This window comes from Ambystoma mexicanum, chromosome 7q (genome assembly GCF_040938575.1).
Source record: "Ambystoma mexicanum isolate Mex_15411 chromosome 7q, UKY_AmexF1_1, whole genome shotgun sequence".
Classification (NCBI taxonomy): Eukaryota; Metazoa; Chordata; class Amphibia; order Caudata; family Ambystomatidae; genus Ambystoma; species Ambystoma mexicanum.
Genome location: NC_090941.1, coordinates 644,877,786 through 644,903,111, shown reverse-complemented (window position 1 = coordinate 644,903,111; position 25,326 = coordinate 644,877,786). Strand labels below are relative to the sequence as shown.

The following is a 25,326-nucleotide window of genomic DNA, read 5'->3' as shown; positions in this document are numbered from 1 at the left end:
GATTTTCATCCTATTTTCCTCCCATTTTTGTATGCGGGGCAGATGGAGTCAACGCCCACATACTCATCATACCTGTTAGGGAGGCTGCCAAGTTCATAAATTGCTTCAAAACCTCCTCATTAATCAGAGGTTGAGTACCTGATAAGTTAGGGCTCTGCAGGGGTTCCGGAACAGTCGCAATGAAAATTTTTGCGAGTTCGCCGGTATTAAAGAGACAGGGATGTAGTCCCAATAATTCCAGATCTTCTCGTTGTGCCCAAATCAATCTTGTGATGATATGTGACTGATAGCCGCATATCATCCGCGTGGGATTATTGTGTGCCAAACGAACCCAGTCAATATCATTGCTTCTGATAGTACGTAACGCTGGGATTTCTTGAAAAACCTTCAGCATTGCAGAGCGATTTAGGCTCGTTTTTGCAGAGGTTACTTGCTTGCTTTCCCATCCCATAATAGATGGCATCTCGGGGGTTAGGGACATTACCTCTTTTTTTGCCATATGGTCATGAGAATAAAATTCAGAGTATACCTCATCAGTCCGGCTTTGGGCTTCTGATTTAGACCTATCCAGGCCCGTATTCACATTATTCTTGCCATGCGACAAACCCAGCTCTTCAGCTATATCCCCATCATCAGTGGCTAATTTAGATACAAATTCTTTGATGCCACTATTAGAAGGTCTCACCCGGGGGGGCGAGTGATTAATCAATGGCCGATCTTGGTCTGCCTGTCCATTTGTAAGTGACATCTTAGATTTGCTTAGAGTAGGTTTATTCGCAACTGTTTTTTTCATGGTTTTATTAGTCCCTCCAACCTTAATTTTATTAGAGGCCTTCTTCATATATAAAGCAGGAAAGAACTTTGTCAAATCTGTTTGCCTTTGTTTGGGAGAACAATCGTGCTCTCGCTGAGCACTACCCCCAAGATCTCTTCCTGTATGATTGTTATCCTGCGGCTTCCGTACGTCCGAAGGACTCTGTTTTACATCAATATTCAATAAGGCCCTTGACTCTTTACTAAGTTGCAATAGATCAATCCTCTCCTCTTCATGGGACAAGTTCTTGGAATCAACTTTTAGTGAGTCTAAAGTGTCTTTGGGCAGAATTTGACTATTCCTTGATTTTAAGTTTTTTGCTTGATTGATCTTACGTTTAACGGCTCTCAGCAACATTTTTTTCTGTTTCCTTGACAAGACAGGTTCATAAACCTGTTCCTCAACCATTTTTACTTTCAGTGTTCTCAAGTCCTGCTGGCATAACTGTGCCTCATCTTCCAAGTCAATTAAATTAGTTAGTGCTGAAGGGCTATCTAAAAGTTCTACTTTTTTAAGATTAGGTGTCGATGGTACCGGTGCGGCCATCACCTCAGCACTGGTCATCTGAGCACCCAACAGTTGTTCACTCGGATTGACCTTTATTATACTGACTAGTATCTGTTGTATGGCCGCTGCATTAGCCGATACCATCTCAGTTAGCTGTTTGATTTCTGCTGCAGCTGACGTATCATTTTTGTTAGGATCACAAGCAGCGACTGCTGCAAAGGTAGTCACCGCATTGGGTCCCAAACGTGGGTCAGCTGGAGTTTGGGAGGCTTTATTGCTCAATGGGAGGCTCTCCCTTTGTTTACCACTAGAGAGGACCGCAACAGCCTCACAGGTAAACAATAACCCCTCTATTCTGTTGACCTTTGTAAGAAGTCTCTGTTAACATACTGTGTGAGTATCCAAGTTGGACGTGGGTATGTTCATTACCTTTATCAAGTAGATTAAGGATCCTGGACAATACCGGAAACTCAGCTCCAATATCAGAGTACTCAATTAGGTTACGTTCTACTTCACCTTCTAGATCAGACAAGGTTAAATGTGGTTCAACAGGGGAAGGTACCATCACCGGAATAAATCCAGACTCAATAGGAATCACTTCAGGGGGAATTTCTACTTCTGAAGGTGAACTGGTCTCTGAACTTTTGAATTCCTTATTCACCTCGTTATTAACAATTAGATCATCGAAAAAAGTGTGCACCTGGGCCTTCATACTGAGTACTTCGTCAGGATCAATATGCACATGTACATCCTCCATGCAGTACTTATTAGCTTTAATTGAGGTGGAGGGCCCCCTAGAAAAACAAAATGCATCCTCCTATCCAGCAGTGCCTCAATTGCTGGAGCAATAATAGAGACATCAGAGAATCTGGGTTTCGTGCTAGTGACACCCATTTTCATTAATAGGTCTCCATTCCGCTATTCTCCAAGGCCCGCACCCATGACCCCATTTTCACAATCATGGTTCATTGCTTTGAGCTTAAAGGTCTCTAATGTCGACTCAGAGTTGTTCTTGGGAATGCTTTCCACTGATATCTCATTTCTTAGCTCTTGTTCAGCCATCTTGGGTGGTGTTGTTTGGCAGATCATATCCCCCTGGGTTTCTACACACACAGACGTTCCCACCTTATTACATAAGTTATTCTCCTCGCTCTCAGAATCCACCATTTCCTCATTACCTGCCTGTGTTCCCCATGGACCATTTACAACATTGCTCATATTAACGTGGATTTTTCACCCGCTACGGAGACCATTCACCATGATAAATCAGCAAGCAGTTTGCATAAATAAATCTCAGTCAGCCAAATCAATCCACCTTACCTCCCAGCAGCCAGCCCACCGCACACCGCACAGCGAACAGTTAACAGTACTTCCTCGTACTTCCCACGGTGCGCGCGCGAGTGCGCTGGCTGCTGGGAATAAGTAGGAGGTAGCCAGAGAAAATGGGCATCTCAATTCACAGGGGCAGAGCCCAACCAAACTGTCCTTAAGTAAAAGGAGACAAAAGAAAGAAAACAACCATTGAATATGCTGGAGTTTCCGTCGGCATACACGCTGACTTAATGTTGTGAACACAGTGTACACATCGTACACGCGCTTCCAGCGTGCACGATGGAGACACCAAGCGTACACGCTATGCACACACAGATAATTGAAAGTCACCTTTTTCAATGCCACTAGATCAGGAAATCCACGGTGTTCACTAAAAAGACTTCCTCCAGCCGAAATGTCAGTTTAGATCACGTAGCTTCGTATGAGCAAGGAATGCTCAATAACACTTCCAAGCAATTCCAGTCAGCACGGCAGGCCAGTAAACAGTACTTCGTCGTACTTCCCACAGTGCACGCGCGAGTGCGCTGGCTGCTGGGAATAAGTAGGAGGTAGCCAGAGAAAATGGGCGTCTCAATTCGCAGGGGCGGAACCCAACCAAAAAGTCCTTTTTCAATGCCACTAGATCAGGCAATCCACGGTGTTCACTAAAAAGACTTCCTCCATCCGAAATGTCAGTTTAGATCACGTAGCTTCGTATGAGCAAGGAATGCTCAATAACACTTCCAAGCAATTCCAGTCAGCACGGCATGCCAGTAAACAGTACTTCCTCGTACTTCCCACGGTGGAGAATTGTGGGGGCATTCCGAGCCAATACTGTGACCGACTTTGAGAGGGTGGGGGCATGACCATAGAATGATTGTTTGCCAGTCCTCTTCTTGCGGACAAGTTCTGATTTGAGCCAGGTGGTCGATTTGGAGCACTAGGACTGCACGCCACCAAATATGTGAAGCTTAGCCACCAGGTAAGCTAGCGTGCTACTCGTGACGGCATTGTAGATGATACATGCAGTCTTGAACAGTAGCCTGGCCTAGAGAGGTGTACATCAAGCTGAACAAACACAATGAAAGAGTAGTACTTATAAGCACCTATCACGGACAAAATGGTGCTGATACTCACAGGCTGACAGTACTTGACTATTAAAAGCACAGCCCTACATGTCTTAAAATGAAAATTGTGAAAACTGCAAATGAAGCAGCCTAAGGTGTGTGCTTATCATGAATGATTCTAATGCATAAAGATGTATGGATTTAAAGTTTGGTAAGAATGCAGATACAAATGAAAACCTGTTGATGTAATTTGCTTCGGAAGTTGATTCTACTACTAACTGTTATTCAAAAATCTAATTTACAGGAAAAACCCATCAACAAAACTCCTAAATGGGTGACAGATTTTACGATAATGACACAGTACAACAAGTTAATGCTGGCTACTGGGTAGGTTTGTGTCAATACAAGCAGTAATTAAGGTATGCTACTGCAAACACTTCTACGCTAAATCCATAAACTTCATTAGCTCCATTGGAGTGTATTTGTTGATGACATATGTATTTGGAGGGTGCCAGGCATCTCTAATGAATGTTCTGCATTTGCAAATTGTAATATTTAATTTAACTAGCAATTCATTAAATAATGCCATGTGGCACTCTGCTCTGCATTCTTAGGCTTATATTCAATTCCACGAGAAGAGATGAGATCATAAAAATGTTCATGTTGAATTCAGAAGCCAAAAGCTAACATTCTAAACAATATTCTTCAAAGTTTGCATCTTATAGATTATACCTTGATTAAATACTGTGTAAGATAAAGTAAAGTATTTGCATTCTTTTCTTAGATGTTTTGCTCTGGCTAAATAAAATCAGAATTCAAAGACGTATTGCATGCACAGTAACCTATAGACGGCTCATTACCAACTCTGGTTAAGTACAATGCATGCTTAAAACCACAAGAGAGGCCTTGATCTGTCAATTATATATTCCAGATGCCCAGGTGTTCTTTCAAAAAGTAGTGCATGGGTCTGCACAATGTGTGTATTTCATTGATGACCTTTCTAACTTCCTCTCCTCTGCAACAGAGTCCTACTCTACAACAATTTTTCTACTCTAATAATATCCTCATCAGAGGATTTACCATCCCTGAGTTCCAAACAGCAAAACACTTACGTGACTCCCAATTTTCGCTGATTACTCCGTGGTCCTTAAACAGGTCGTCCTCTCCCCCATGCTTGTCAAAGGTCACACGCTTAACTAGTCTTCAACTCCTGCTTGATCCTCTTATGCTCAACCCCCTTCCACTTGACATGCCACAATTTCCATCCATTATCATATCACACACCAGGTTGCCTCACAAAGGTCAGGCCAAATGCCCTGTTATCGAGAGCCAATCCTTCAAGAATGTCTGCCAAGACACATTAGAGACAATGTTCACAAAATTCCTCCCCTCAGGGAATGCATCAGCCCTTCTGGATACATTTAACCTCCTTGCCAAAGAACTAGTGAATGCCCACGTACCTCTAATGTCTAGTGGCACCAAAGTCAAAGGTTCTGCAGCCTGGTACACACCCAAACTCTCTGAAAACAAACGCTCTATCAGATCCCTTGAAAAGCAGCCATGCTAGGACCCCAGCCTAGAGGATCTCTCATCCCTCAAATCCCTGCACACTCAATGCAGAACATATGTTCTCTAGGCTAAGTCGGCTTACTACACTTCCACCATTGAGGCAGCCTCTAACGGGAGCAAAGCCTTATTCGAAGTAGTCAAGCACTCAAGCACACACCTGTCCCTGGGGTGCCAGCTTCACAAGAGAAATGCAATGGAATAAACAGCCTCATTAACAAAATTGATCAAATCAGAGGTCACATGGAGGCCTCAAACCCAGGCATAGCACTGCCAGCCATTCCCCCTCCCCTGGGGCACTCCCCTCCAGGACAGAATTCAGCCTTCTCTCTCCTAAGGATCTCTCAGACACACTTGCTTCACTCCAACTCACAATTTACACAGATTACTTCCTCCCAGCCTCCCTCATTAAACAAGTCACTTGTCCACCACTTCACATACTCAATGTATTGTGAATGCCTCCTTTAGTGAAGGCGCACTCCCAGGCTTGCTGAAGACAGGTCTCATAGGACCCCTTCTCAAAAACCCTTGCTTGACCCAGAGGACCCGGCCAACTACAGACCTACATCGAGCCTCCCGTTCATCGAGAAGTAGTTGCGACCCAACTACTTGCCAAAATCGACCAGCTTAAACTCCTACACAATTACCATTCTGGCGTCCACCCCAAATGCAGCACTGAGACTGCAACCATCCAAGTGGTGGAAGATATGCTCAGACTCACCGACACTGGGGACTTATGTCTTTGCCACAGTTGATCACCAAATACTCCTCTCCCTCCTTGCTAACAGGATGGGTTTCTCTGGCACTGTCCTAAAATGGTTTGCATTTTACTAATCCGATAGGCATCTGGTCGTACAGATCAGCTCATTCAGATCCCACTGACTCGCAGTCCCACAAGGTTTTATTCTCTCCACAATCATCTTCAATCTATACATGGAACCCTGGGGAAATCCTCTAAATGACCCCAATATAGCCATCCATCAGTACGCTGATGACACTCAGCTGTACCTCAGGGTGAGTGGCCCCCAGTACATTGCTCACCTCAACAAATGCTTGGCTACTATTCGATCATGGTTGTCAAATGCTTTCTTTAAACTGAAGCTGACAAAGACCGAATTTGTCCTCATTGGTCCCCCCACCAAACAACAACCCGTTCAACAATGGCTGGATTACATGCGCCTGGAAGGATTCACTCCTAAGCTGTCAAACTCAGCCTAACTACCGGGGCTCCATTGTTGACACTAGCCTTTCCTTCAAAAAGCTCATAGACACAAAGGCACAAACCGCATGGCTACAAACCCACATACTTTGCAAGATGAAACCCTTCATTCACCCGAACGAATTCCATACAGTGGTCCAAGCCCTTGTTATCTCAGACATCGATGGAGGAAATGCCCTCCTTACTGGGCTTCCAACCACACACCTGGCCCCCCTCAAAGCAGCACATTATGCTGCAGACCGCCTCATTGCAGGTGTCATGACTGTGCCACTGGACCACCAATTGGCACCCATTGTGGAAGGGACTCATTCATCAACATAATCCTCCCCGGACAATGCCTATTCATATGTTTGTCCTTATTTTCCATTTGCAAGACTTTGGAACTGCCTTATTTATTTTCACAAACTACATATCCCATAATGCACCTTGTGGAAGTTCTTATTCCATGGCTATTCGTATGCAATAGTCTTAGAACCACAATCCCCAGAAGCTTTAGGGATAAGTGCTGCTTTCACTTTCCCAGGACCAGAGAGGGAGGAGGCAGATTACCTTCAGGTATGGTGCTCCAGGTGCTGATAATGAGCCTGCATCTGCACAGGGCAGGTCAGTATTTAAGCAGCTGTCTGCAGGAGCACAGGGCTCTTGAATTGAGTTCACTCCCAGCCCTTTGAACCTTGGATTGCTGCTGTTTCCTGTTGCTTCCAGAGCCTGCTCCTGTTCCAGTGCACATTGCCCCCTGTCTTGCAGCTCTGCTACTCTGCCTACACTCCCCTGCCTTTTGCCCTGTGCATCTGGGTGTCCAGTCATTAATTCAAAAACAAAAGGATCGAATGCAATACATTTTTTTTGTTTTGTTTTGGTATAGGTAAAAATAATGGGTTTTGCCAAAAAAGAGGGGTTTGGAGGTGTGGGGAGGAACCAACCCAAAAAAAAAAAAAAAAAAAGTGCATTCGATTTTTTTTCTCCGTCCTTTTGTTTCGAGAGTATTGTTATTCGAACCTTTGTATTTGAATCTTTGACCCTAAACCGTGCATCTGTGCTTCCTGTACTGCAGCCCTGCTCCCCTGCTTGCAGTCTTCTGTTCCCTGTCTGCTGCCCCTGCTCTCTAACACTTATTATCTTGTTCCTTGCTGCCTGCAGTTCATTTTTCTATGCCCATAGTCTCTTTTACCTGACTTTAGCTTCCTAGATGCAGTCCTGAGTTTCCTTTTTATATGTCTGCAGTCCTGCCCATGTTATTCCAGTCAATAGTTACAGTTCCCTGTTACAAGTCTGCAGTCCACTCCTTGCTATCCTAGTCCAGAATTTTGGCCCTGAGTTTTCTTGTTTCTGGTCTATAGTTCAGTCCGGCCCTTAGTTTATAAGTCTGCAGTTCCAGCCAACTGTACCCTTGCACTTAGATTCTTGTCTTCTTGCTTTCCCTCTTTCTTCCTGTTATGTGATGAGCCTTACTCACTTTAACTTCCTATTCTGTCCCTGCATATTGATGTTAGTGTTCTTGTCCTCACTTATGCTTGTGTAATTTCTTTGTTCAGAGTTTGGCTGCTGAGTTTCCCAGCAAGCGATCACTGGCCCTTTCCTTTGTCGTATTTCAGTATTGTACCTTGTGCCTTTTTGTTATACGATATGATATGATGTGGCATTTATAACGTGCCTCTACACAAGTGTTTCTATGCACGACAAGACAAGGAGGGGGAAACAAAGGGAGGACAAAATAACAATCTTACTAGGCCTTGTTACCAGTGTGCTGGTTCCTGTTTCTGGAGGCAGTCAATGTTCAGTTAATGCTGGACCGTACAGGCTTCAGTCTTATGAGTACTGTTTCCTTGTTCCTGCCTTAGGGTCCAGGCATAGACACCCACTCTTGCTGCTCCTTTCCACAAGCATTCAGAGTGGGGCCCTGTAATAGTATGTTAGGCCACAGATAGCGCACAGGAGACAGGAGTTCCCAATATTGGGAACACTTTTATTTTTTTCATGTTGTTATAGGGTTCATGTGCGAGGACCTTGCTTTCTCCTCTGCACCTTGACTGAGTTTCTTTACTTATTTTCAGATATAATGGTCTATTGATTACCCCACAAGTCTAAGTATATGTATTTTATAGATAAAGGGGTGCCCTTTGTCTACACTCTTGCCCTGCAATAGTAACCAGCTCAGAAGGCTAGAGTTTCCCCTAACTCTGTGGGAAACTGTTTCCCCAATTCTGCATACACCTCAAGTGGAAACCTAAAGTGTTTGTCTTATTTGTACTCCCTGCCCCCTTCTGTTCACTGTCTTCGTTGCCTGTCTGTAGTTATTGCCTATCCTTTCTTGTCTTCATTATTCCTTACACTCCTGTCTCTTGGGCACCTTTCTTCTCTCGACTGTGTGGTTATGTCTCTGCCCTCAAGCTCCCGACATGCCCACAAATCCATATCCCCCTAACACTGAACCCGCTACACTGGCCCCCCTCCCTGCCAGGATCATATTAAAAACCGCATGTATCACCTACAAAGCAGTCTCAAACAGAACACCAACATACTTGGCGGCTAAACTCTGCACTCCGGGAGGCTCCACAATCACCTGGAACTCAATCCTAGTAGAGGCTCATAATGCCCCTACCATCCTCCAGTTGTGCAAAACACTAAGAACATGGCTCCTTCAGCAATATCTGCCCGAGGAACAAAATTCCCTCTCTCCCTCCACCAACAGTACTACGTTACCATTTAAAATGCCAAGTCAAATTCTGGCACAATCCTGTTGTAAAGCGCTCAGCTGTTGTTGAGCTAGGTTCACGTTACAGGCAATGAAACTAAAAATCAAACAATCAAGTGAGATTTCACTTAGGTTTGAAGTTTCCATAGACTTTCCTTCTGTCCGAAAGTTGTTTTAAGAGAATTGTAAACACACATCTAATCACGACAGACACAGTTCTGTGTTATAATGTCTTTCTTGAGCACCTTTCTCAAATATTACTGGTCAATTTCATGTTTCTGAATAATTTATTTTGGTATTTTCTCCATTGATCCTACAATACTTTCCTTTGACATAAGTATTGTGATGAAGTCCCTTGCATGAATACAGGGACTAGTGAGATGGCCAATGGGGCCAGTTGCTGCCCCAAGCAAAATGATGATGGGCCTTTTGTGGTATGGGTGGATCTCCTTTGTCACCGTCACTTATCCCCCTCCATGGGGCAGGGCACAGTCACAGAAAAAAACACCATGAAGACACTGGCCTTTAAGGCACCTGAAACAAACAATGTGCCCCGGGAAAGGTGAAACCATCCCTTTGCAGAAGGCTTGTGACCCAATGGACAACTAACAACCTTTCTCTATGAAGGTCCATTTTATCAACACTATCCCTTTTTTGGAAGGGGACTTGTAGTGGTCCCTGGGCAACAATGAGCACTTGGCGTGAAGAATCATTCACTTGCTCTGGAGCCCGCACAGGTGGAAGAACATCATGAGGATGTTGCTGCACAGCAGAAGCAGGTTGCAGGAGAAGATAATGAGAGGGTCTGTGAATATCAGGAGGAGATTGTTCACTACTGGCAGAGTTTGCTATCGAAAGATAAGACGAGAGTTTGAGGAACATCAGAGGCGGTGGGGAAAGGAAATAATGAGAAGACCAGTGGCTATCAGGAAGGTTGGGGAAGAGCAGTCCGTGCCAGTAGACAGAAAGTCAAAGATTCCCAGGTAGGGGGGGGAACACAATCATAGTGGCCCGGTCCTTGGTTTGAAAAATTACAAGAGCATGGCACAGGGCGAGAAGGGCCAAGACTAGCATATGGAGCGATCCAGTAGGTGAGACAATCAGGCTCTACGAAATTGAGAAATCCTTAGTCGGAAAAAACAATGTTCCGGGTTCGGGGACCCAAAAGATGGTGCCAGAGTTTTGCAATGCAAAATGGAGCAAATGAAACTGAAAAAGGACAATGGGTTACTATAGCAATGCATAAAGCCATGTACGAGTGAGACTGAACTTGGCCGAGGCGAGGAGACAGAATGCACACTTTGTAGGCAAGCCCTAACGTTCACCCAGACGGACATATATGGAGCCTATTCTTTGTATTATCAGAGCACTGGTCACTGAGAATACATACGCGATCATGGACTGAGAGGATTAGGATCCTCATGTTACTTCACACCAAGAGAGGCGGGCCGTTTCAGATCAGAATGAGGTTTATTTTGACTTGAAGGCCTACACTTTAAGGTGAATCTGGGCTTTGTAATTTGCAAACAGGATCGTATCAGAGCCAGTCACATTAGAAGGTGATTATTATCACAGCCCGCACGCTGAATGCACGGGGGCATATTATTTAAGCAAAACTCCCCCACCGGGATTTCCAACATGTTCAGATACATTTCAATTTAGTGATTTACTACCGTTGAATGAAGCACTTTATTGTAAACATTGTTTAAGATGCACGAAACACAAACATATATGAGCACATTACAGTGACATTTTAGGCAAAACATTAACGCCAGTTTAGGGGTCATTATGACTCTGGCGGTAGGGGGTTAACAGGGCCGGTAGAGCTGCCGGCCTCGTTAACCCCCTGCCGCCTCATTACGAGGTCTCCTTGTGGGACCAGCTAAGGACGACGTGGTTTACCAGTCGTCCTTAGCGGGTCCCGCAAGCAGACCAGGATGCAAACAACTGGCCCGTCATTAACGGGCCCCTTGTTTGCATCCTCCCCATTCCCATTGAGCCCTATGGGGGCTCAAATGGGAAAGTGGATGTACAGGGTCTGGGTTCCTGGAATGGGGAAATACCGGGCCCTCCAAGGTCAGAATGGCCCGGTATTTCCCCATTCCAGGAACCCGCACCCGGTACCCGGAATGGGGGTAGCCATGCCACAAATAGCGTCATGGCTACCTCCAGGGTCGTAATGACCCCATTCTTGAAACTATGTACTAATGTGATTATTCGGAATCTGTTTTGACTGAGCATAATTTAACGTATTCACAGGAGGGATTGATCCCATTGACTCATTTTTTCAACTTGACATGTTAAAGAAAATAGACCATAAACCGGGTAAGAGAAGTACCTACTATTTCTATGAAATGAATCCTAATACTACAAGCGCTCTGCGTTTAGAGATGAAGTTTATAGACAGACTCCATTTTGGAACCCCTTTCGTAATTACTGTTCGGTCTCTGTATTTGGCGATATGTGTCATAGATGTGCTTGTATCATTAGAAACTTGTTCTAAACTCTGAAAGGATTACAGTTGCTTATTTTAGTGTCACCTAAGGCATTTTATGAATATGCATTGATGATATATATATATATTTTCTTCAATTAAAAAATCAGACTAATATTGATCTAACAAATATATACTATGTTGTCCTTGTGTTTCTACAAACTCCTACCCGGCCTACCCAACTCCCCTCCTTAATTTCTGTCCTTATGTATACGTCTTATATTTTCATATTTTCTTGCTTCACATGGTATATGGACTCACTTCTCTATTTGATTGGATATGTACATAGATCGATTTGCCATGATCTGATAAAGGCACATGTTGTGCTGTAACATGTGTAATCCTAAAGGGCATCACAGTGTGTTATGAATAAATAATTACAAATTGGTTTTTCAATCACAAGAATCTGTGAGGTGCATGTTTCCTTTGTGAGAGGAAACCATTACTTTCCTGTTCTAACAAGAGGTAGGGGTCTTTGGGCCTCATTACGACCCAGGCGGTAAGGGGTTTACGGCAGCGTTAACAGCGCCGACCCTTACCGCCTGAGTACGAGGTCCCTTAGCGCCATGGCGCTTTTAACACCTGCTTTTAGCAGGTGTTAAAATCCATGGCGCTAAGGGACCATGGAGTTAATTACGCCACTGTAATTTACGGTGGCGTAATTAACGCCTTCCCCACTCCCATTATGCCCTATGGGGCAAAAATGGGAATGGGGAAGGGTAAATGGGGATTGGGGACTTACCGCCCCCGCCAACCTCGGAATGGGGCGGTAAGTCCGCCAACCACCATGGCGTAAACGTAGTTTACGCCATGGTGGTAAAGTCACGGCCCAGGCGGTAACTTACCGCCTGGGTCGCCTCTTTTTTCCTCACACCCATGAGACACCTGAGAAATTAGAACCTGACCTGGGGCGCAGGACCAAAGAAAGTTGCCACAGACAAAACCCCAAACTTTTTGCATAGAAATATTATGTGCCATGAAATGTAAAGAAACATGCACTTTGTTTCACCCTGAGTCCAGGGTTACCAGGGGTTTGAACAATAGAAGAAACATACTGATATGTCGGCCGTCCAAAGGGAATTAACATGTGACCTGATTGGGTTGGTAATCAGCAGTCTAGGCATTATAGACTCAGGACTTCAAAAATAAAAAAAAGTGCCCAAATGTGAGATGCACCACAAATGCACCAGCAAAAGAAGTGCCTCATTTACATCTTAGAGATACGTGAGTTTATAAAAGGAGTGCAAAATGTGAATGGAAAGCATGCAATTGCATCAAACTGATCATGTAAATGGGGATTTACCAATGAAAGGGCCAGATTATTAAAACAGAAAAAGAGGGCAAATCTGAGATGCACCATAAACGTGTCAGAATTAAATGAGCCTCTTTCAAAAAAGTGTGCATCTCAGAGATGCACAACTTTAAAGAGCGCATAATGTGCACAAAAGATGTGCAAAGTGGGTGGAAAGCATTAAAATACACCAAATTAAGCATGCAAAGGGAGAGCAGCCAGCAGAAGTGAGCAACGATGCACCAAACTCCTGATTCACAAAATCTGACAACTGGACTTGCTCCAAAAAATGCCCTTCAATATTTGTTCATTTCCCAATGTTGCGCAAGTTGTCCAGAAAGTAGGGCAACTGTTTTTTTTTACCCAAGAAACCACCTGTGTCCATGAGCTGCCCCCTGACCGGTTGGGGTTCCGCCCGTCTTCACCGCTGCAGACATGTGGCACAACATATTTTCTTGGCGGCCCTCGTGGACTGCGGGGCTGCTAGACATCACCACCGTAATCCATGGCCACTTTCCCATCTTCTAGGCAGCCTGCGGCCTGCGGAGCTGCCCAGGATCACTGCTGCACCCCCATGCAATTTTTGTCCTCAGGTTGCAGCCCCATTGCCATCGGGATGCCACCATTGTCATTGCCACCTTTGCGCCACTTCCTCTGGCCTTAGACGGCCGCCCCGTCTGCATTGCATCGCAGAGACACAAGGGGTGACCAGCAGTTCTTCCGGGAACTCCAGCACGCGTGCCAGAGGTCACTGCTTCACCCGGGCTCCTACACCATGGCAGCCTGGGATTTATTTTCACTCAGCCTGCTGCAATGAGGCAGAACGGGACTTCTCCGCCCAGTGGTCCTCACCCACGCTGCCTTACAGTGCAGTTCGACACTTCTCTTCAATGCTCCCCTCCTCAGGCAGAGCGGACCTGGTCGCCATGTTCGGGCTGCTCCCCATACGTTGCCTGGACTGGACCACTCTTCTGATCCTTAGCCCGGGTAGCCCAGCACATGCTTCCCGGGCCCTTTAATGTCGATGAGCCCGTCCAGTCTAGCTCCCGGGGGGGCCAACACCCGTGAGTGTCTGGGCTGCTCCGGCATCCAGCCCAGGTCCACGGTTACTAACCCAGTCTGCCAAGCTCATGTGCCCCGTGCAACAAATGTCTTTAGGCCCGGGGGGAGGAACGCTCAATGCTGCAGCTCCTCAGGAGTTGTTTCTTCACTCTCCACGCTCTTCTTTTTTGTATTCTCTTCCTTCTCCTTTCTCAACTCTCCCTTTCTAACCGTTTTCTTTCCTTCAATGGTGTTCTCTTTTCCCACTAGAATGCAGCCCTTACCCAGACCATTCTTGGAGGAGAGTTTTGTCCGTTTGTTTCATTTTTTCCACTCCTTTCTAACATTCCATCCAGCCCCATGGTTGGCTCGATGGATTAGTCCAAAACAGGTAAACACAGACTACATAAAACACACTACATAAAATAAAGTATTTTAATTCACAACCCTGATGTGTGTGTCTTTATTCCTAGGTTGTGCTTAGGGTACGAGTATGTAGCCCTAACTATCCAGGCCCATTTTGATGATAACTCTCTAATGACGTTTGTTTCGTTTTAAATCTTTTCTGTGTGTTTTTGCCTTTTGATAATGGTGTTACAACCCACAGGTGTCGCTTTGGGTGTGGGCTCATGTGCAGGCTAATACAACTATTAAGCCCTCTTAAATGGACTGTAACGCCTCATTAAATCAATGCGGAGGCAGTTACATTCACTTTCCAGAAATATGTGACCATGAATGTAAAATGCGCCTGGGCTTCCGGCATGCTTCCTATAAGTACTACTCCATGGGCACTAGTTCCCTGACTAATATGCAGTTTCCTTAAACAGCACTGACTGAAACATGCTGACTATGCCTGCTGCCATCCTGCTATTCATTTCCGCATCTTTGGGACTTTTGGCATTGGTGGTAGCAGGAGGTAAGATAACCTCAAAGTTACTTACTTGTCATCGTGATATCAATATCCTCCATTCCCATTGGTCCTCCCTTCTCTCCCCCGTGCCTCGTCAATCTGATTTAACATGTGGGGCGGTCAGTCTAGTGTCGGAGCGGGCAATTTTAAGAAGTTATAATGGTTCTTACCTGTATGACTGCCAGGAGATAGGTTTCTAAGGAACCACTAGAAACGTTGCCAGAGCGAAAACAGTTATGTACTTTCTCAAACTGGTGGTGCCCCTACCTGAGGTGCAGGTGCTTCCTCAGGAAAACCACTGGAGCTCAAAGTCCTAAAGACTGCAGTTTAATAGTCATGGCAGGCAGTGACAATAACTTGCAACACATTCATGGAGTCCTTACTTTGCAGAACACAGTTTAATCTGGCAATACGAGTCCTGTTGACTGCCTTTATTCTTGGCCTCTATATACCCCTTCCACATAACCAATATATCTGCTGAGTTTAATAAAAAAAAATCTCTCTATTATAACCTCTTAAAGGGAGAGGCGTGGACAAAATGTTCCTTATGTGTATTCATTTTTATTTTAAAGTTGAACCCAAAGAGCTAATTACTTGTCAAACATGTCTAAAATGAGGCACCAGTGTATCTTGACAGGCTAACTAAAGAGGAGTCCTGTACACATATACAAAACGACATTCTAATGGAGCGCTGGAGAGAGAAGTGGGGTTAGGTAGGGGAGTAAGCAGGCTGCCGCCTCTTTGGTCAGTAGGTGAAGTTTAAACTGAGCTTTGAATAAATGCAGTTTTGTTTGTGAAATGCAGCAGGTTCCAATGGAGCAGGGCGGGTAGGGAGAAAGAGTGCAAGTGAGAGAAGGCACGGGGGAGTTGGCGACTGAGGAGAAGTGAAGGGAGCGAGATGGTGGATAGACAGAGACAGAAATCAGCCTGGCACTCATGATCATGACCATTGACAGGTGTGTAGACCTGACTAGGAGCAGGAACTTGAAAAGGGAACAGTGTGCATGGGGAGCCAACCAGCGCGTTGTCGGTCGGTCAAAGTGGGGTGGATCCAGGTAGGTTTTAGGTAGTGCAGGTAGTAAAGTTGAAGACTTTGTCTACAAGGAGGAAGTAGCAGAGTGGAAGGCCAAGGAGTACACATAAGCAGTAGTTGTGTTTGCTGACCACACGGGATGGTAGTAGTACATTCCTTAGGAGGCATATTTGCCATATAATGTGAACGGAGTGCAGACATAACTATATAATTGGAACGCAGCCAAAGTCTGTCACTGAAAGCCCTATATTGAATGCTTGTTTGTTATTTATTACTAATATTGTTGTTCTTATTATTAAGATTATTATAGTCATTATTGTACCCATTAAAATAAACATTTTCTGATTTCTTTTACAGTGATCGTGAAATTCAACTTTACGAGCTATCAAATTTAGAGCCATATTGCCAGATCAGCTGCTTGGAAACTGTGCCATTAAGACTGGATTGCTGGTAATGCTCACTGCTTTTTCGTTGTAAATCAAAATTGGGAACAAGCCAAATGGCTACTTATTCACCACTTAACAAATCATCTCATATGTAGAATAGAGACAAATTAGTACACAAGCAAAATCATTCTTTGTAAGCAATATTTTTTGACATGAGTAATTAACCCTTGGTGACAACATAGGCAATCTTGACTAGGTCATTGGTCCCTGAAGTAAACACCACACAGACAGTGGAATCCTTAGGACCTCGGCCCGCATCAGAATCGCCAATAGGAAAAGATGCTCTCGTCTTTGTGACGCGCAGCGGATGGGGGGGGGGGGAATTGGGGTGGTGGAATGATATATTTCGATCCACTTCCCAAATTCATAAAAATCGCTGGCTTATTAAAAATCATGCGTTAAACGTTTTACATGTGGTTTTTACTCAATATGGGAATAAAACACATGGGCAAAAGGATCCCACTAAAGTTAAATGGATTTGGAAAAATATTTTATGGAGAACCCTCTTACGCCCCTGTCGTTCCCGAATTATAATATTGTGATGTCTTCTTCACTAAAGAGGGTAAGGATTTTTTTTCTATGTGAGGGTTTAACACGTGCTGTCCTTCTGTTTTGACATTCATAATTTGTTCCTCGTGTTTTCATAGTTTTAGAAACATCAGTGCATCTTTAGGGGGCACTCATTTTATATTGCCTTCAGCTTTCTGGCTATGGTGTGCAATGAAGACAGACACTAGTATGTTTAGTTCAGTTATGTCTAGTGGCAGCAGTGGGGCTGCTCTGCTACTGGCAAGCCAATGCTGTCCCGCCAGGGAAGCACTGCACATACACCACAACATGACACTACACATTGCTGTGCTGTCCATCCATTCTCTAGGGCGTTCTTATGGCTGTGTGGCGTGACATCTACCCGAGAACTGTCCATACCAAATATTCAAACAGAAGGCGGCAGACCAGGAGTATGTACATGGGGGAGAGGTATCCAGAGATCCTGTCTAGACTATTGTTTTGTTTCTAGAAATTTGATTGATACTGTGGAAAGATTTGAAATAGTGAGGCAACCAACAAGTGATCATGATCTCCTAGCCATCTTCCTGTGTGATCCTGAGCCCGCCGAGACTCTCAAAAAAATTACTCTGGTAGAAGGAACCTGGGGAAAAAAATCGGTTGAGGATTAAACAATATGAGGTCAAAAATATTTTTAGGCAATATGAAGATTCCTTATCCGAAAATCAAAACGATGTAGAATACACATGGATCCTCGAAGAGTACAGAGAAGTGAGGAGTAAAGGAGGAAAAACTGATTTACTCCCAAAACACGCCTATGATCACACATTCATTTATTTATTTATTTATTTATTTATTTGCACTTATAAAGCACACAAGCGGCCCTGGGGCATTGTGGCGCTGTTACAGAAAACTTCACTTGAGGCCAAGACAGTGGTGAGACAAGTACAATCGAATATACAATGTTAAAAGGTGGAATATAAAGTGATAAAAAAACAGTAAATTATGCTGTAGCTTCGGTTTCAGTTTGAAGCATGTTTGCAGTTTGACAGCTTATTTATACATTTTGTTTGATCTAACAAAACAGTACTGTTTTCATCTTTTCGCGGAAAGTGGTGTAGGATGTTTCGTTCCTTAGTGCAGTGGGCAGTGCATTCCAGCTTTTGGGTGCAAGGTGCTAAAAGCTGGAACCGCCTGCTTCGGTTATTTTGAAGGTGGGAACGTAAATCTGGTTGGATAGATGGGTCCTAGTGGGCCTTTTAGAGGGGTTAAGGGTGATTCTTGGTGGTGCATCAGAGGAGAGGCACCTGTGAGTAATGGCCAGTGATTTGAAGAGTATGCACTCTTTTACTGGTAGATAGTGGCCATCCTTCCTGGCTTGTGAGATGTGTTCCCATTTGGGAATGCTCAGAGCAGCCCTGAGAGCATTATTTTGTGTGACTTGAAGTTTGTTGAGGTTTTTTGAAGAGGTACATAGGAATAGGGCATTGCAGTAGTCCAGTTTGGTACCTACTGTGGCTCTGGCGATCGATAACCAATTTTTTGTAGAGAGGAAAGGCTTGACCGCGTTGATAACCTTGATGGTGAGTGCGACGGAGGAGGCTATTGCATTGACCTGGCGGGTCATGGAAAGAGAGGAGTCGAGGTATACTCCTAGAGTTTTTACCGGTGTTGAGACTGCTATGGTGGAGTTGCCAATGGTAAAGGATTTGTATTGTGGAGGGAGCTTGTTGAGAGTTTCAGTTGTACCTACTAAGAGGATCTCTGTTTTGTCCCCGTTTAGGCAGAGGCCGTTTGCGGCCAGCCACGTCTGTATAGCTGAGTGGATTTTGGATAGGGCTGCTGTGTCTTGTTCAGAAGTACCAGATAGGGGGAGTAGTACTTGAGTATCGTCAGCATAAGTAGTGTATGCATTTTTATGACAGTTCAGATCCTTAAAGAGCGGGAGGGTGAAAATATTGTAGAGGGTGGGGGCAGTGCATGACCCCTGTGGGACCCCGCAATGAATGGTGGTGGGGGATGCGCAGGTGGTGTCTGAGAAGACTTTCATGAGTCTTCCACTCAGGAAGGAGGCCACCCAAGCGATGGCTTCTGGTGAGAAGTGGGCCTCGTTTTTTAGATGCATACCTAAGATATCATGGTTGACAAGGTCGAAGGCAGCGGACAGATCTAGGAGGAGGAGAAGTGCCGGCAAATGTCGATGATGTCACTGAGTTGAAATTTAAAATCGAGTAAGGCTGACTCTGTTCCATGTCCTGGACGGAAGCCTGACTGTCTTTTCCTTAAGATGTGTTTTTTTTCTAGATATTGCTGGATTTGCATGTAGGCGACTTTATCCAGTATTTTGAGCAAGAAGGGGATTGTGGTAATGGGCCTAAAGTTGTTGGCAACGTTAATAAGGGCAAAAAGAGAACTGAGAGCGGAAGTTAGAAGGGCAATTAGAGAAGGAGGCCCAGGAATGCGTGAGAAGATTTGAGTCCAAAAACAATGAATGCAAAATGTTGCAGAACATTTTTGAAAACGGTCTGCGCAAAAAGCATGGGAAATATATGGGAACACATGATGGGCCAGGTTACTGAAGAAAAATGGATCTCGCACTACTCCTCATTGTTTTCTGGTAGCCAGGATACAAATTATCCAGGATACGAGAGGGGCGTAAAGAGCAGACACTTTGAATTTGATGAGGAAGAAGCCAGGCTTATGATTGGTAAAGTCAGCTCTTCTAGGGCAGGGGGCTCCATGGTCTCTCTAACCATGTCCTGGAGGAGAATGTGGTGATGTGGGCGGGACTAGTGAACTCTAAGTTTAGACAAATTATGCGGATCAAGCAAGTACCAACAACGTGGTGTAAAGCCATTGTAGTCCCTAACTTTAAGAAGGGTGACCGGGGCAATCTGAAAAATTACCGTCCGATTGCCCTTCTGATTCCTTGGGAAAATTATTTGCATCTGTTCTCCTGCGATATTTGAATGCATGGACAATAAAGGCGGTAGACTCGACCCCAGACAGACAGGGTTTGTCAAGGGAGTAGGTACCCCACTGAATGTACTTATTATGGACACCCTGAAGCAGAGGGTACTGGCTTCACATCTTGTATGTATATGGCCTTCATGGCCCTGGAACAGGCCTTTGATGGGGTAAATGGAGAACGCCTATGGTCAAAATTGGCTAAATCGAATTGCCCAAGGTGTCTGATAGAGGCCAGGCCATATACACAAATACTTCGATTCAAGTAAGACTCTCGGAGTAGGGCCATTTTCGGGGAAAATTGAGACATTCTGTGGACTAAAGCAGGGATGCACCTTGGCACCCCTGCTTTTTAGCCTATACATGTCGGACCTGGACGAATCGCAAAAAGTCGTCCGTGCATTTCCACCCATCATAAAAAGGATCGAGGTTCCATGGATACTATACGCCGATGACCTGGTCATTTTAGACCAAACCCCCACTTGTCTTCAAAGAAGGATTGTGACTTTTAACAAATACCTGAAAGATAATGGTATGAGGATCAATGTTAGGAAATCAAAGCGACGGTGCATAGAAAACAAAAGGTTACATTTGTATGGAAAGTGGAGTATCAGGAGCTGGAGGTCGTTAATGCCATGACTTATCTAGGCGTAGTGATTAATAAAAATATAGACCACAAAGGGCAGTACATGTCATTGAGGGAGAAGGTGAAAAAGCTGACAAAACAGGGTGCTGTAATGCATAAATGATACAGCAGCTATTCCCTGATCCCTCTCATTGCATTTTATCATCAGAAAGTGACTCTGATTTTCACCTATGGAGCAGAGGCAATGCTAAATCTATCATGGAAAGTATAGGGATTATTGGAGGGTTATTTTTGGCGCAGGATCCTGAAGCTATCAAATTCTCTATCTATGTCTGCCATAAGATACGGGCTGAGTCTACAATCATTGGCCTCCGTAGTATGGTGGAAAACAATAGCACTATATTGAATGTGAACCAGATTAGAAGGTTCAAGAAAGGCAATCGTAATCTTCCCAAGAAGACTGTCCGTTTTCAACTACCAGTGACTACCAACAATCAGAATCCGGTTCTAGAAGGAGAGGAAGGAGGGGGGGCAAGAAGCATTGCGAATCCAGACGCTGTCCATATGGACAAAAGGCTAACGAGGGCCAGCTCCAAGGAGGCGAGCAGCAGCAAGTAATGGAGGATTTGGTGCTCAATCTATCAAGCAGAGAATTAACTGCGGATGAAAGATGTCTCCTTAACAAGGGCTTATCATTTGCACCTACATGTGACTCAAGCAAAGTAGATGTACATATAGACTTGTTTAAATTTGTACGTAAGTTGAAACTTAAAACGTTTTTTGCTACTAAGGCACCTGGCAGCTTTGTAAGAAAGGACCCAGTAATTCCAACTAGTGATTATTCGATTCAAGATATTGAAGACACCTTTTTGGTCAGATCTTTAGTAGAACAAGAGCAATTTGCTACATTCAATCTTCTGGATGAACTAAGGGTGAGATCTAGTACCTTGACTAGTAAAGAGTTGAAAACAACTTCCAAATTTGTGCCTCAATTACCGGTGGACTACCTAATAGACACCTTTTACAAAGCAGTATTGCAGGATTTATGTGAAATGGATGCACGAAAAAAGGAAGAAAAAATATTGGCAAGAGTTTAGGGGCAACCGTGTCAATTTAACACAGGGAGAACGAACAGCACTCAAAAGATTGAAATCAGACACACAGATTGTCATTAAGGAGGCTGACAAAGGGGGGAACATTGTTATTATGAACAGGGAGGATTACCTAAAGATGGCCAACAATCACCTATCAACCCCCGGGTGTTACCTAAGAAGACCTGACAACTTTAAGAAAGAAGCTGTTGAATTACTTGAAGAAAACATCTTGAATTGGCATAGGAAAGGACTCATTACGGATGAGGAAAGGACATTCCTAACAGTGAAAGAACCAGTGACTCCAACAATGTATTTCCTTCCTAAAATACATAAGGAATTTGATACCATACCGGAAGGACGCCCAATCATGAGTGGGATTGGGTGGATAACTGAAAATGTCTCGGAATATTTAGATGCTATCCTTAAGCCAAGAGCAGCCTTGCTTAAATCGTATTTACAAGACTCAACAAGTCTCATACGTAAGTTACAGAACTTTGAATGGCTCAATACCTATTACCTTGCCACTTTGGATGTTAAGGCCCTCTATACGTCCATTCACCATAAATGGGCAACCGCCTCTATTGATTACACCTACAGGAATGATTCCGCCTCTTATTACAATCAAATTCAAATGCTGAAAGAAATGTTGCAACTGACCTTGGATCTCAACTTTTTCACTTTTGACAATAACATATACCGACAGACTAAAGGAGTGGCTATGGGCACTAAATATGCTCCAGCCCTAGCCAACCTTGTGATGGGTATGCTAGAGGACAAAGTAGTATACACATCACCTTTCTTCCATAACAGGATTAAAATATGGACTCGATATATTGATGATGTTTTTTGCATCATTGATGGGAACACAGAGGAATTTCAAGATTTCGTTCATTCATTGAACCAAAATTGTTATGACATACAGTTTGTAGGTGAATGCAATAAGAGTAGTATCAACTTTTTGGACTTGACAATAGAAATAGAAGGTACCCAGCTCTACACTAAGACTTTCAGGAAACAGACAGAGGTTAATTCTACACTTCATGCAAGTAGTTGTCATCATCACCCTGCGATTCAGAATATACCATTAGGAGAGTATATTAGAGCCAGACGCAATTGTCAACAGGATAAGCAGTTCAAAGAAGAATGTTCGTTATTACGAGACCGTTTTAAAAACAGGGGTTACTCGGACAAATGTGTTAAAGCTGCTTATAAGAGAACCATACATATGCAACAGCAAGATACTCTTCAACCGAAAGCTGACAGAAACAAAGATGGACCAACTGGACCCTGCTTTATAACGCAATACTGCAGGGATCATCAGCAGATTCAACGAATATTAGAGAAACATTGGTATCTGGTGAAACTTGATGATCACATCACTAAAGTTATAGAGGAGAGACCTCGCATTATCTTTAAGAGAGCTGGGACACTCAAAACCATGCTCAGTCCATCACTATTACCAGACATTGAGCAAATGAATGAAACAACCTGGTTATCCAGCAACTTCAGTGGTTTCAGGAAGTGTGGCATGTGTACTCAATGTAGATATGCCCATCAACAAACGACGGAATTTACGGATGGTCATGGCAAGAAATGGTCCATCCGCCAGGGGATTAACTGTAAAACTAAATTTGTTGTTTATTGTATTGTTTGTGTTTGTAATAGGATTTACATTGGCAGCACCAAAAGAGAACTAAGAATACACATTCGTGAGCATCTGGCGAAAATTGGCAGTCAAGACATTTCTTTGGCCTTAGCAGAACATTGGCAAAGCTGTCATCAAATGCAAAATAAGGCGGATATTAGATTTATAGGCCTCAAGCAAGTTACACTGAGCAAACGAGGAGGAGATAGACTCAAGGCTTTGAGGCAGTCAGAAGCACGGACTATTTGCTTTTTTAATTCCACCGTTACCGGCCTTAACAATGACAAGGAGATGGCGTCATTTCTGTAGAGTGTTCATATTATTTTTGTTACTGTACAAGTGGTGGGTTAAATGTCTCTATCTGTTATAGCTAATTTACCGATATTATGCACTTACATTTTGCGTAAAGATAAGCATTCCCTTGTATTGCTAGTGGAGGAATGGGTAACTTATGGGAACTGGCGACTAAAATGCAGGGTAGGGGCTATAGTATAGCCCAATATTAGGTTATGTGGGGTTTAGCACACATAATAATTTCTAAATAATAAATGTTCGTCTAGTGACTTTGTGTTATAACACCTTGGGACTTTATACATTATATTGCCTTTTGCATATGGAGCACAATTCGCATAGAAGCAAGTGATATGTTGGGAGACTTTAGCCAGTAATTAGGCTTACCCGAATTGCATTATACTTTTTATTTTTAGAGTTATGCTGGGAGATTTTAGCCGCTAAATTAGGCTCAGTCGCATTTGATTATGTATTTTGATGGGGGCCGTGGTAGCTGCCCATTACAACAATTTTTGTAATAATGGAGTTTGGGAAGCACTGTGTAACGCGCGAGTGCATGCCTTTTTGTTCTCAGATTTTACCAATCCAGCATGGCGGCATTAGTGGCCGCTGAACGCTTTAGCTATGGTGAGCAGGTACTAGAGAGGCTCCCATGGCAACAATGTGACGCGTTACCATGGTTTCCTAATGCCTCTTTAAGGATATTCGAAATGGCGCCGGCTGCCTTCGCAATTTGAGCAGCCGACGCGAGTGAAACCGGAGTAATAGAGTAAGTAGATAATCTGTACTTACTCGGAGTATAGAAATGCTTTCATCTCAGCCCGCACACAATCGTTGAAAGCAAATGCTCTCACCTCACTTCGCACATACGCTGGTGCGAGTGGTTACATTTGTAACCTTTGCTGTCAGGACTGCCGTGCAAGATGTAACATAATGGCCATTGGACCTCTAATTCGAGTGCCTACAAGTATAATAATTGGGGCTTGAATGCCGCGCTAACCTAAACAAAATGGACACTAGATTATATGGATGACAGTCACTTCTCACTTGTATGTTTAATTCTTTTGTCAGAATTATTAAAAGCATTTGGCTATGAAAGTATAATATTAGCAGCTACCCCACAGTAATAAAGGTATGGGGACCAGAACCTGTATGGGTATCCACTCCACATTTGATATAGGTTGCCTTATTTTCACTATGGGTGACCGTTTGATGATTATATTATTAGACTAATTTGGGGTTATTTTTAACTCTTCAATTCTAGAGTTTCTGTCTTTGGGATTTGTCCCTATTACTGTATATCGGACAACAGTCCTACGGATATTTTCAGAATTACGTTGGGTAAGCAGATTGTCTAATGTGTATCTTATGTTTTAGTTTTCTAAATCAGGATTCTCCTTAATCCTTCAATTGTACTAATGGGTACTTTTCGATCTTCTCTCTCCATTTATGATTGTTTTTACATCTTTGTGTTCACTGTGATGTTTTCTGAACCCAATCAATCCTCCCCTTCACCAACCCTTGTTTCTCTGTCTGAACCAATGGCAGACATGTTTGTAAATTACTAATTTGATATGTTATATGTAATTTTGAATTTTTTGAATTGTGGTATGAATGGTAATACTTCAATATATTAATATGTTTGTTTGAACTGACATAGCCCTGATTTGACAAAGGCTCGTGGGAGCCGAAACGCGTTATCAAGTAGAGGGCTTATGCTAATAAACAACCCTTACTATTGGCGCTGAGTCCTGGAATCTTTTGTGGTTTTTTTTACTATATAGAATGTGTATGCTGGCAGAGACTTTGTCCCCCTTCTCGATCCGGCAAATGCAAGAATAC

The 25,326-nt window shown here is 43.7% G+C and overlaps 1 protein-coding gene across 2 annotated transcripts in view; it reads left to right on the top strand.

Moving 5' to 3' along the window:
- LOC138528519 (cilia- and flagella-associated protein 337-like) overlaps positions 1 to 25,326 on the top strand; it is an 875,503-nt gene that overhangs the window by 173,913 nt on the left and 676,264 nt on the right. For both annotated transcript variants that reach the window (XM_069640251.1, XM_069640252.1), the window contains 2 exons: positions 4,004 to 4,086; positions 16,306 to 16,398. In XM_069640251.1, the coding sequence (XP_069496352.1) occupies positions 4,004 to 4,086; positions 16,306 to 16,398 (176 nt within the window). The remainder of the gene's footprint in view (positions 1 to 4,003; positions 4,087 to 16,305; positions 16,399 to 25,326) is intronic.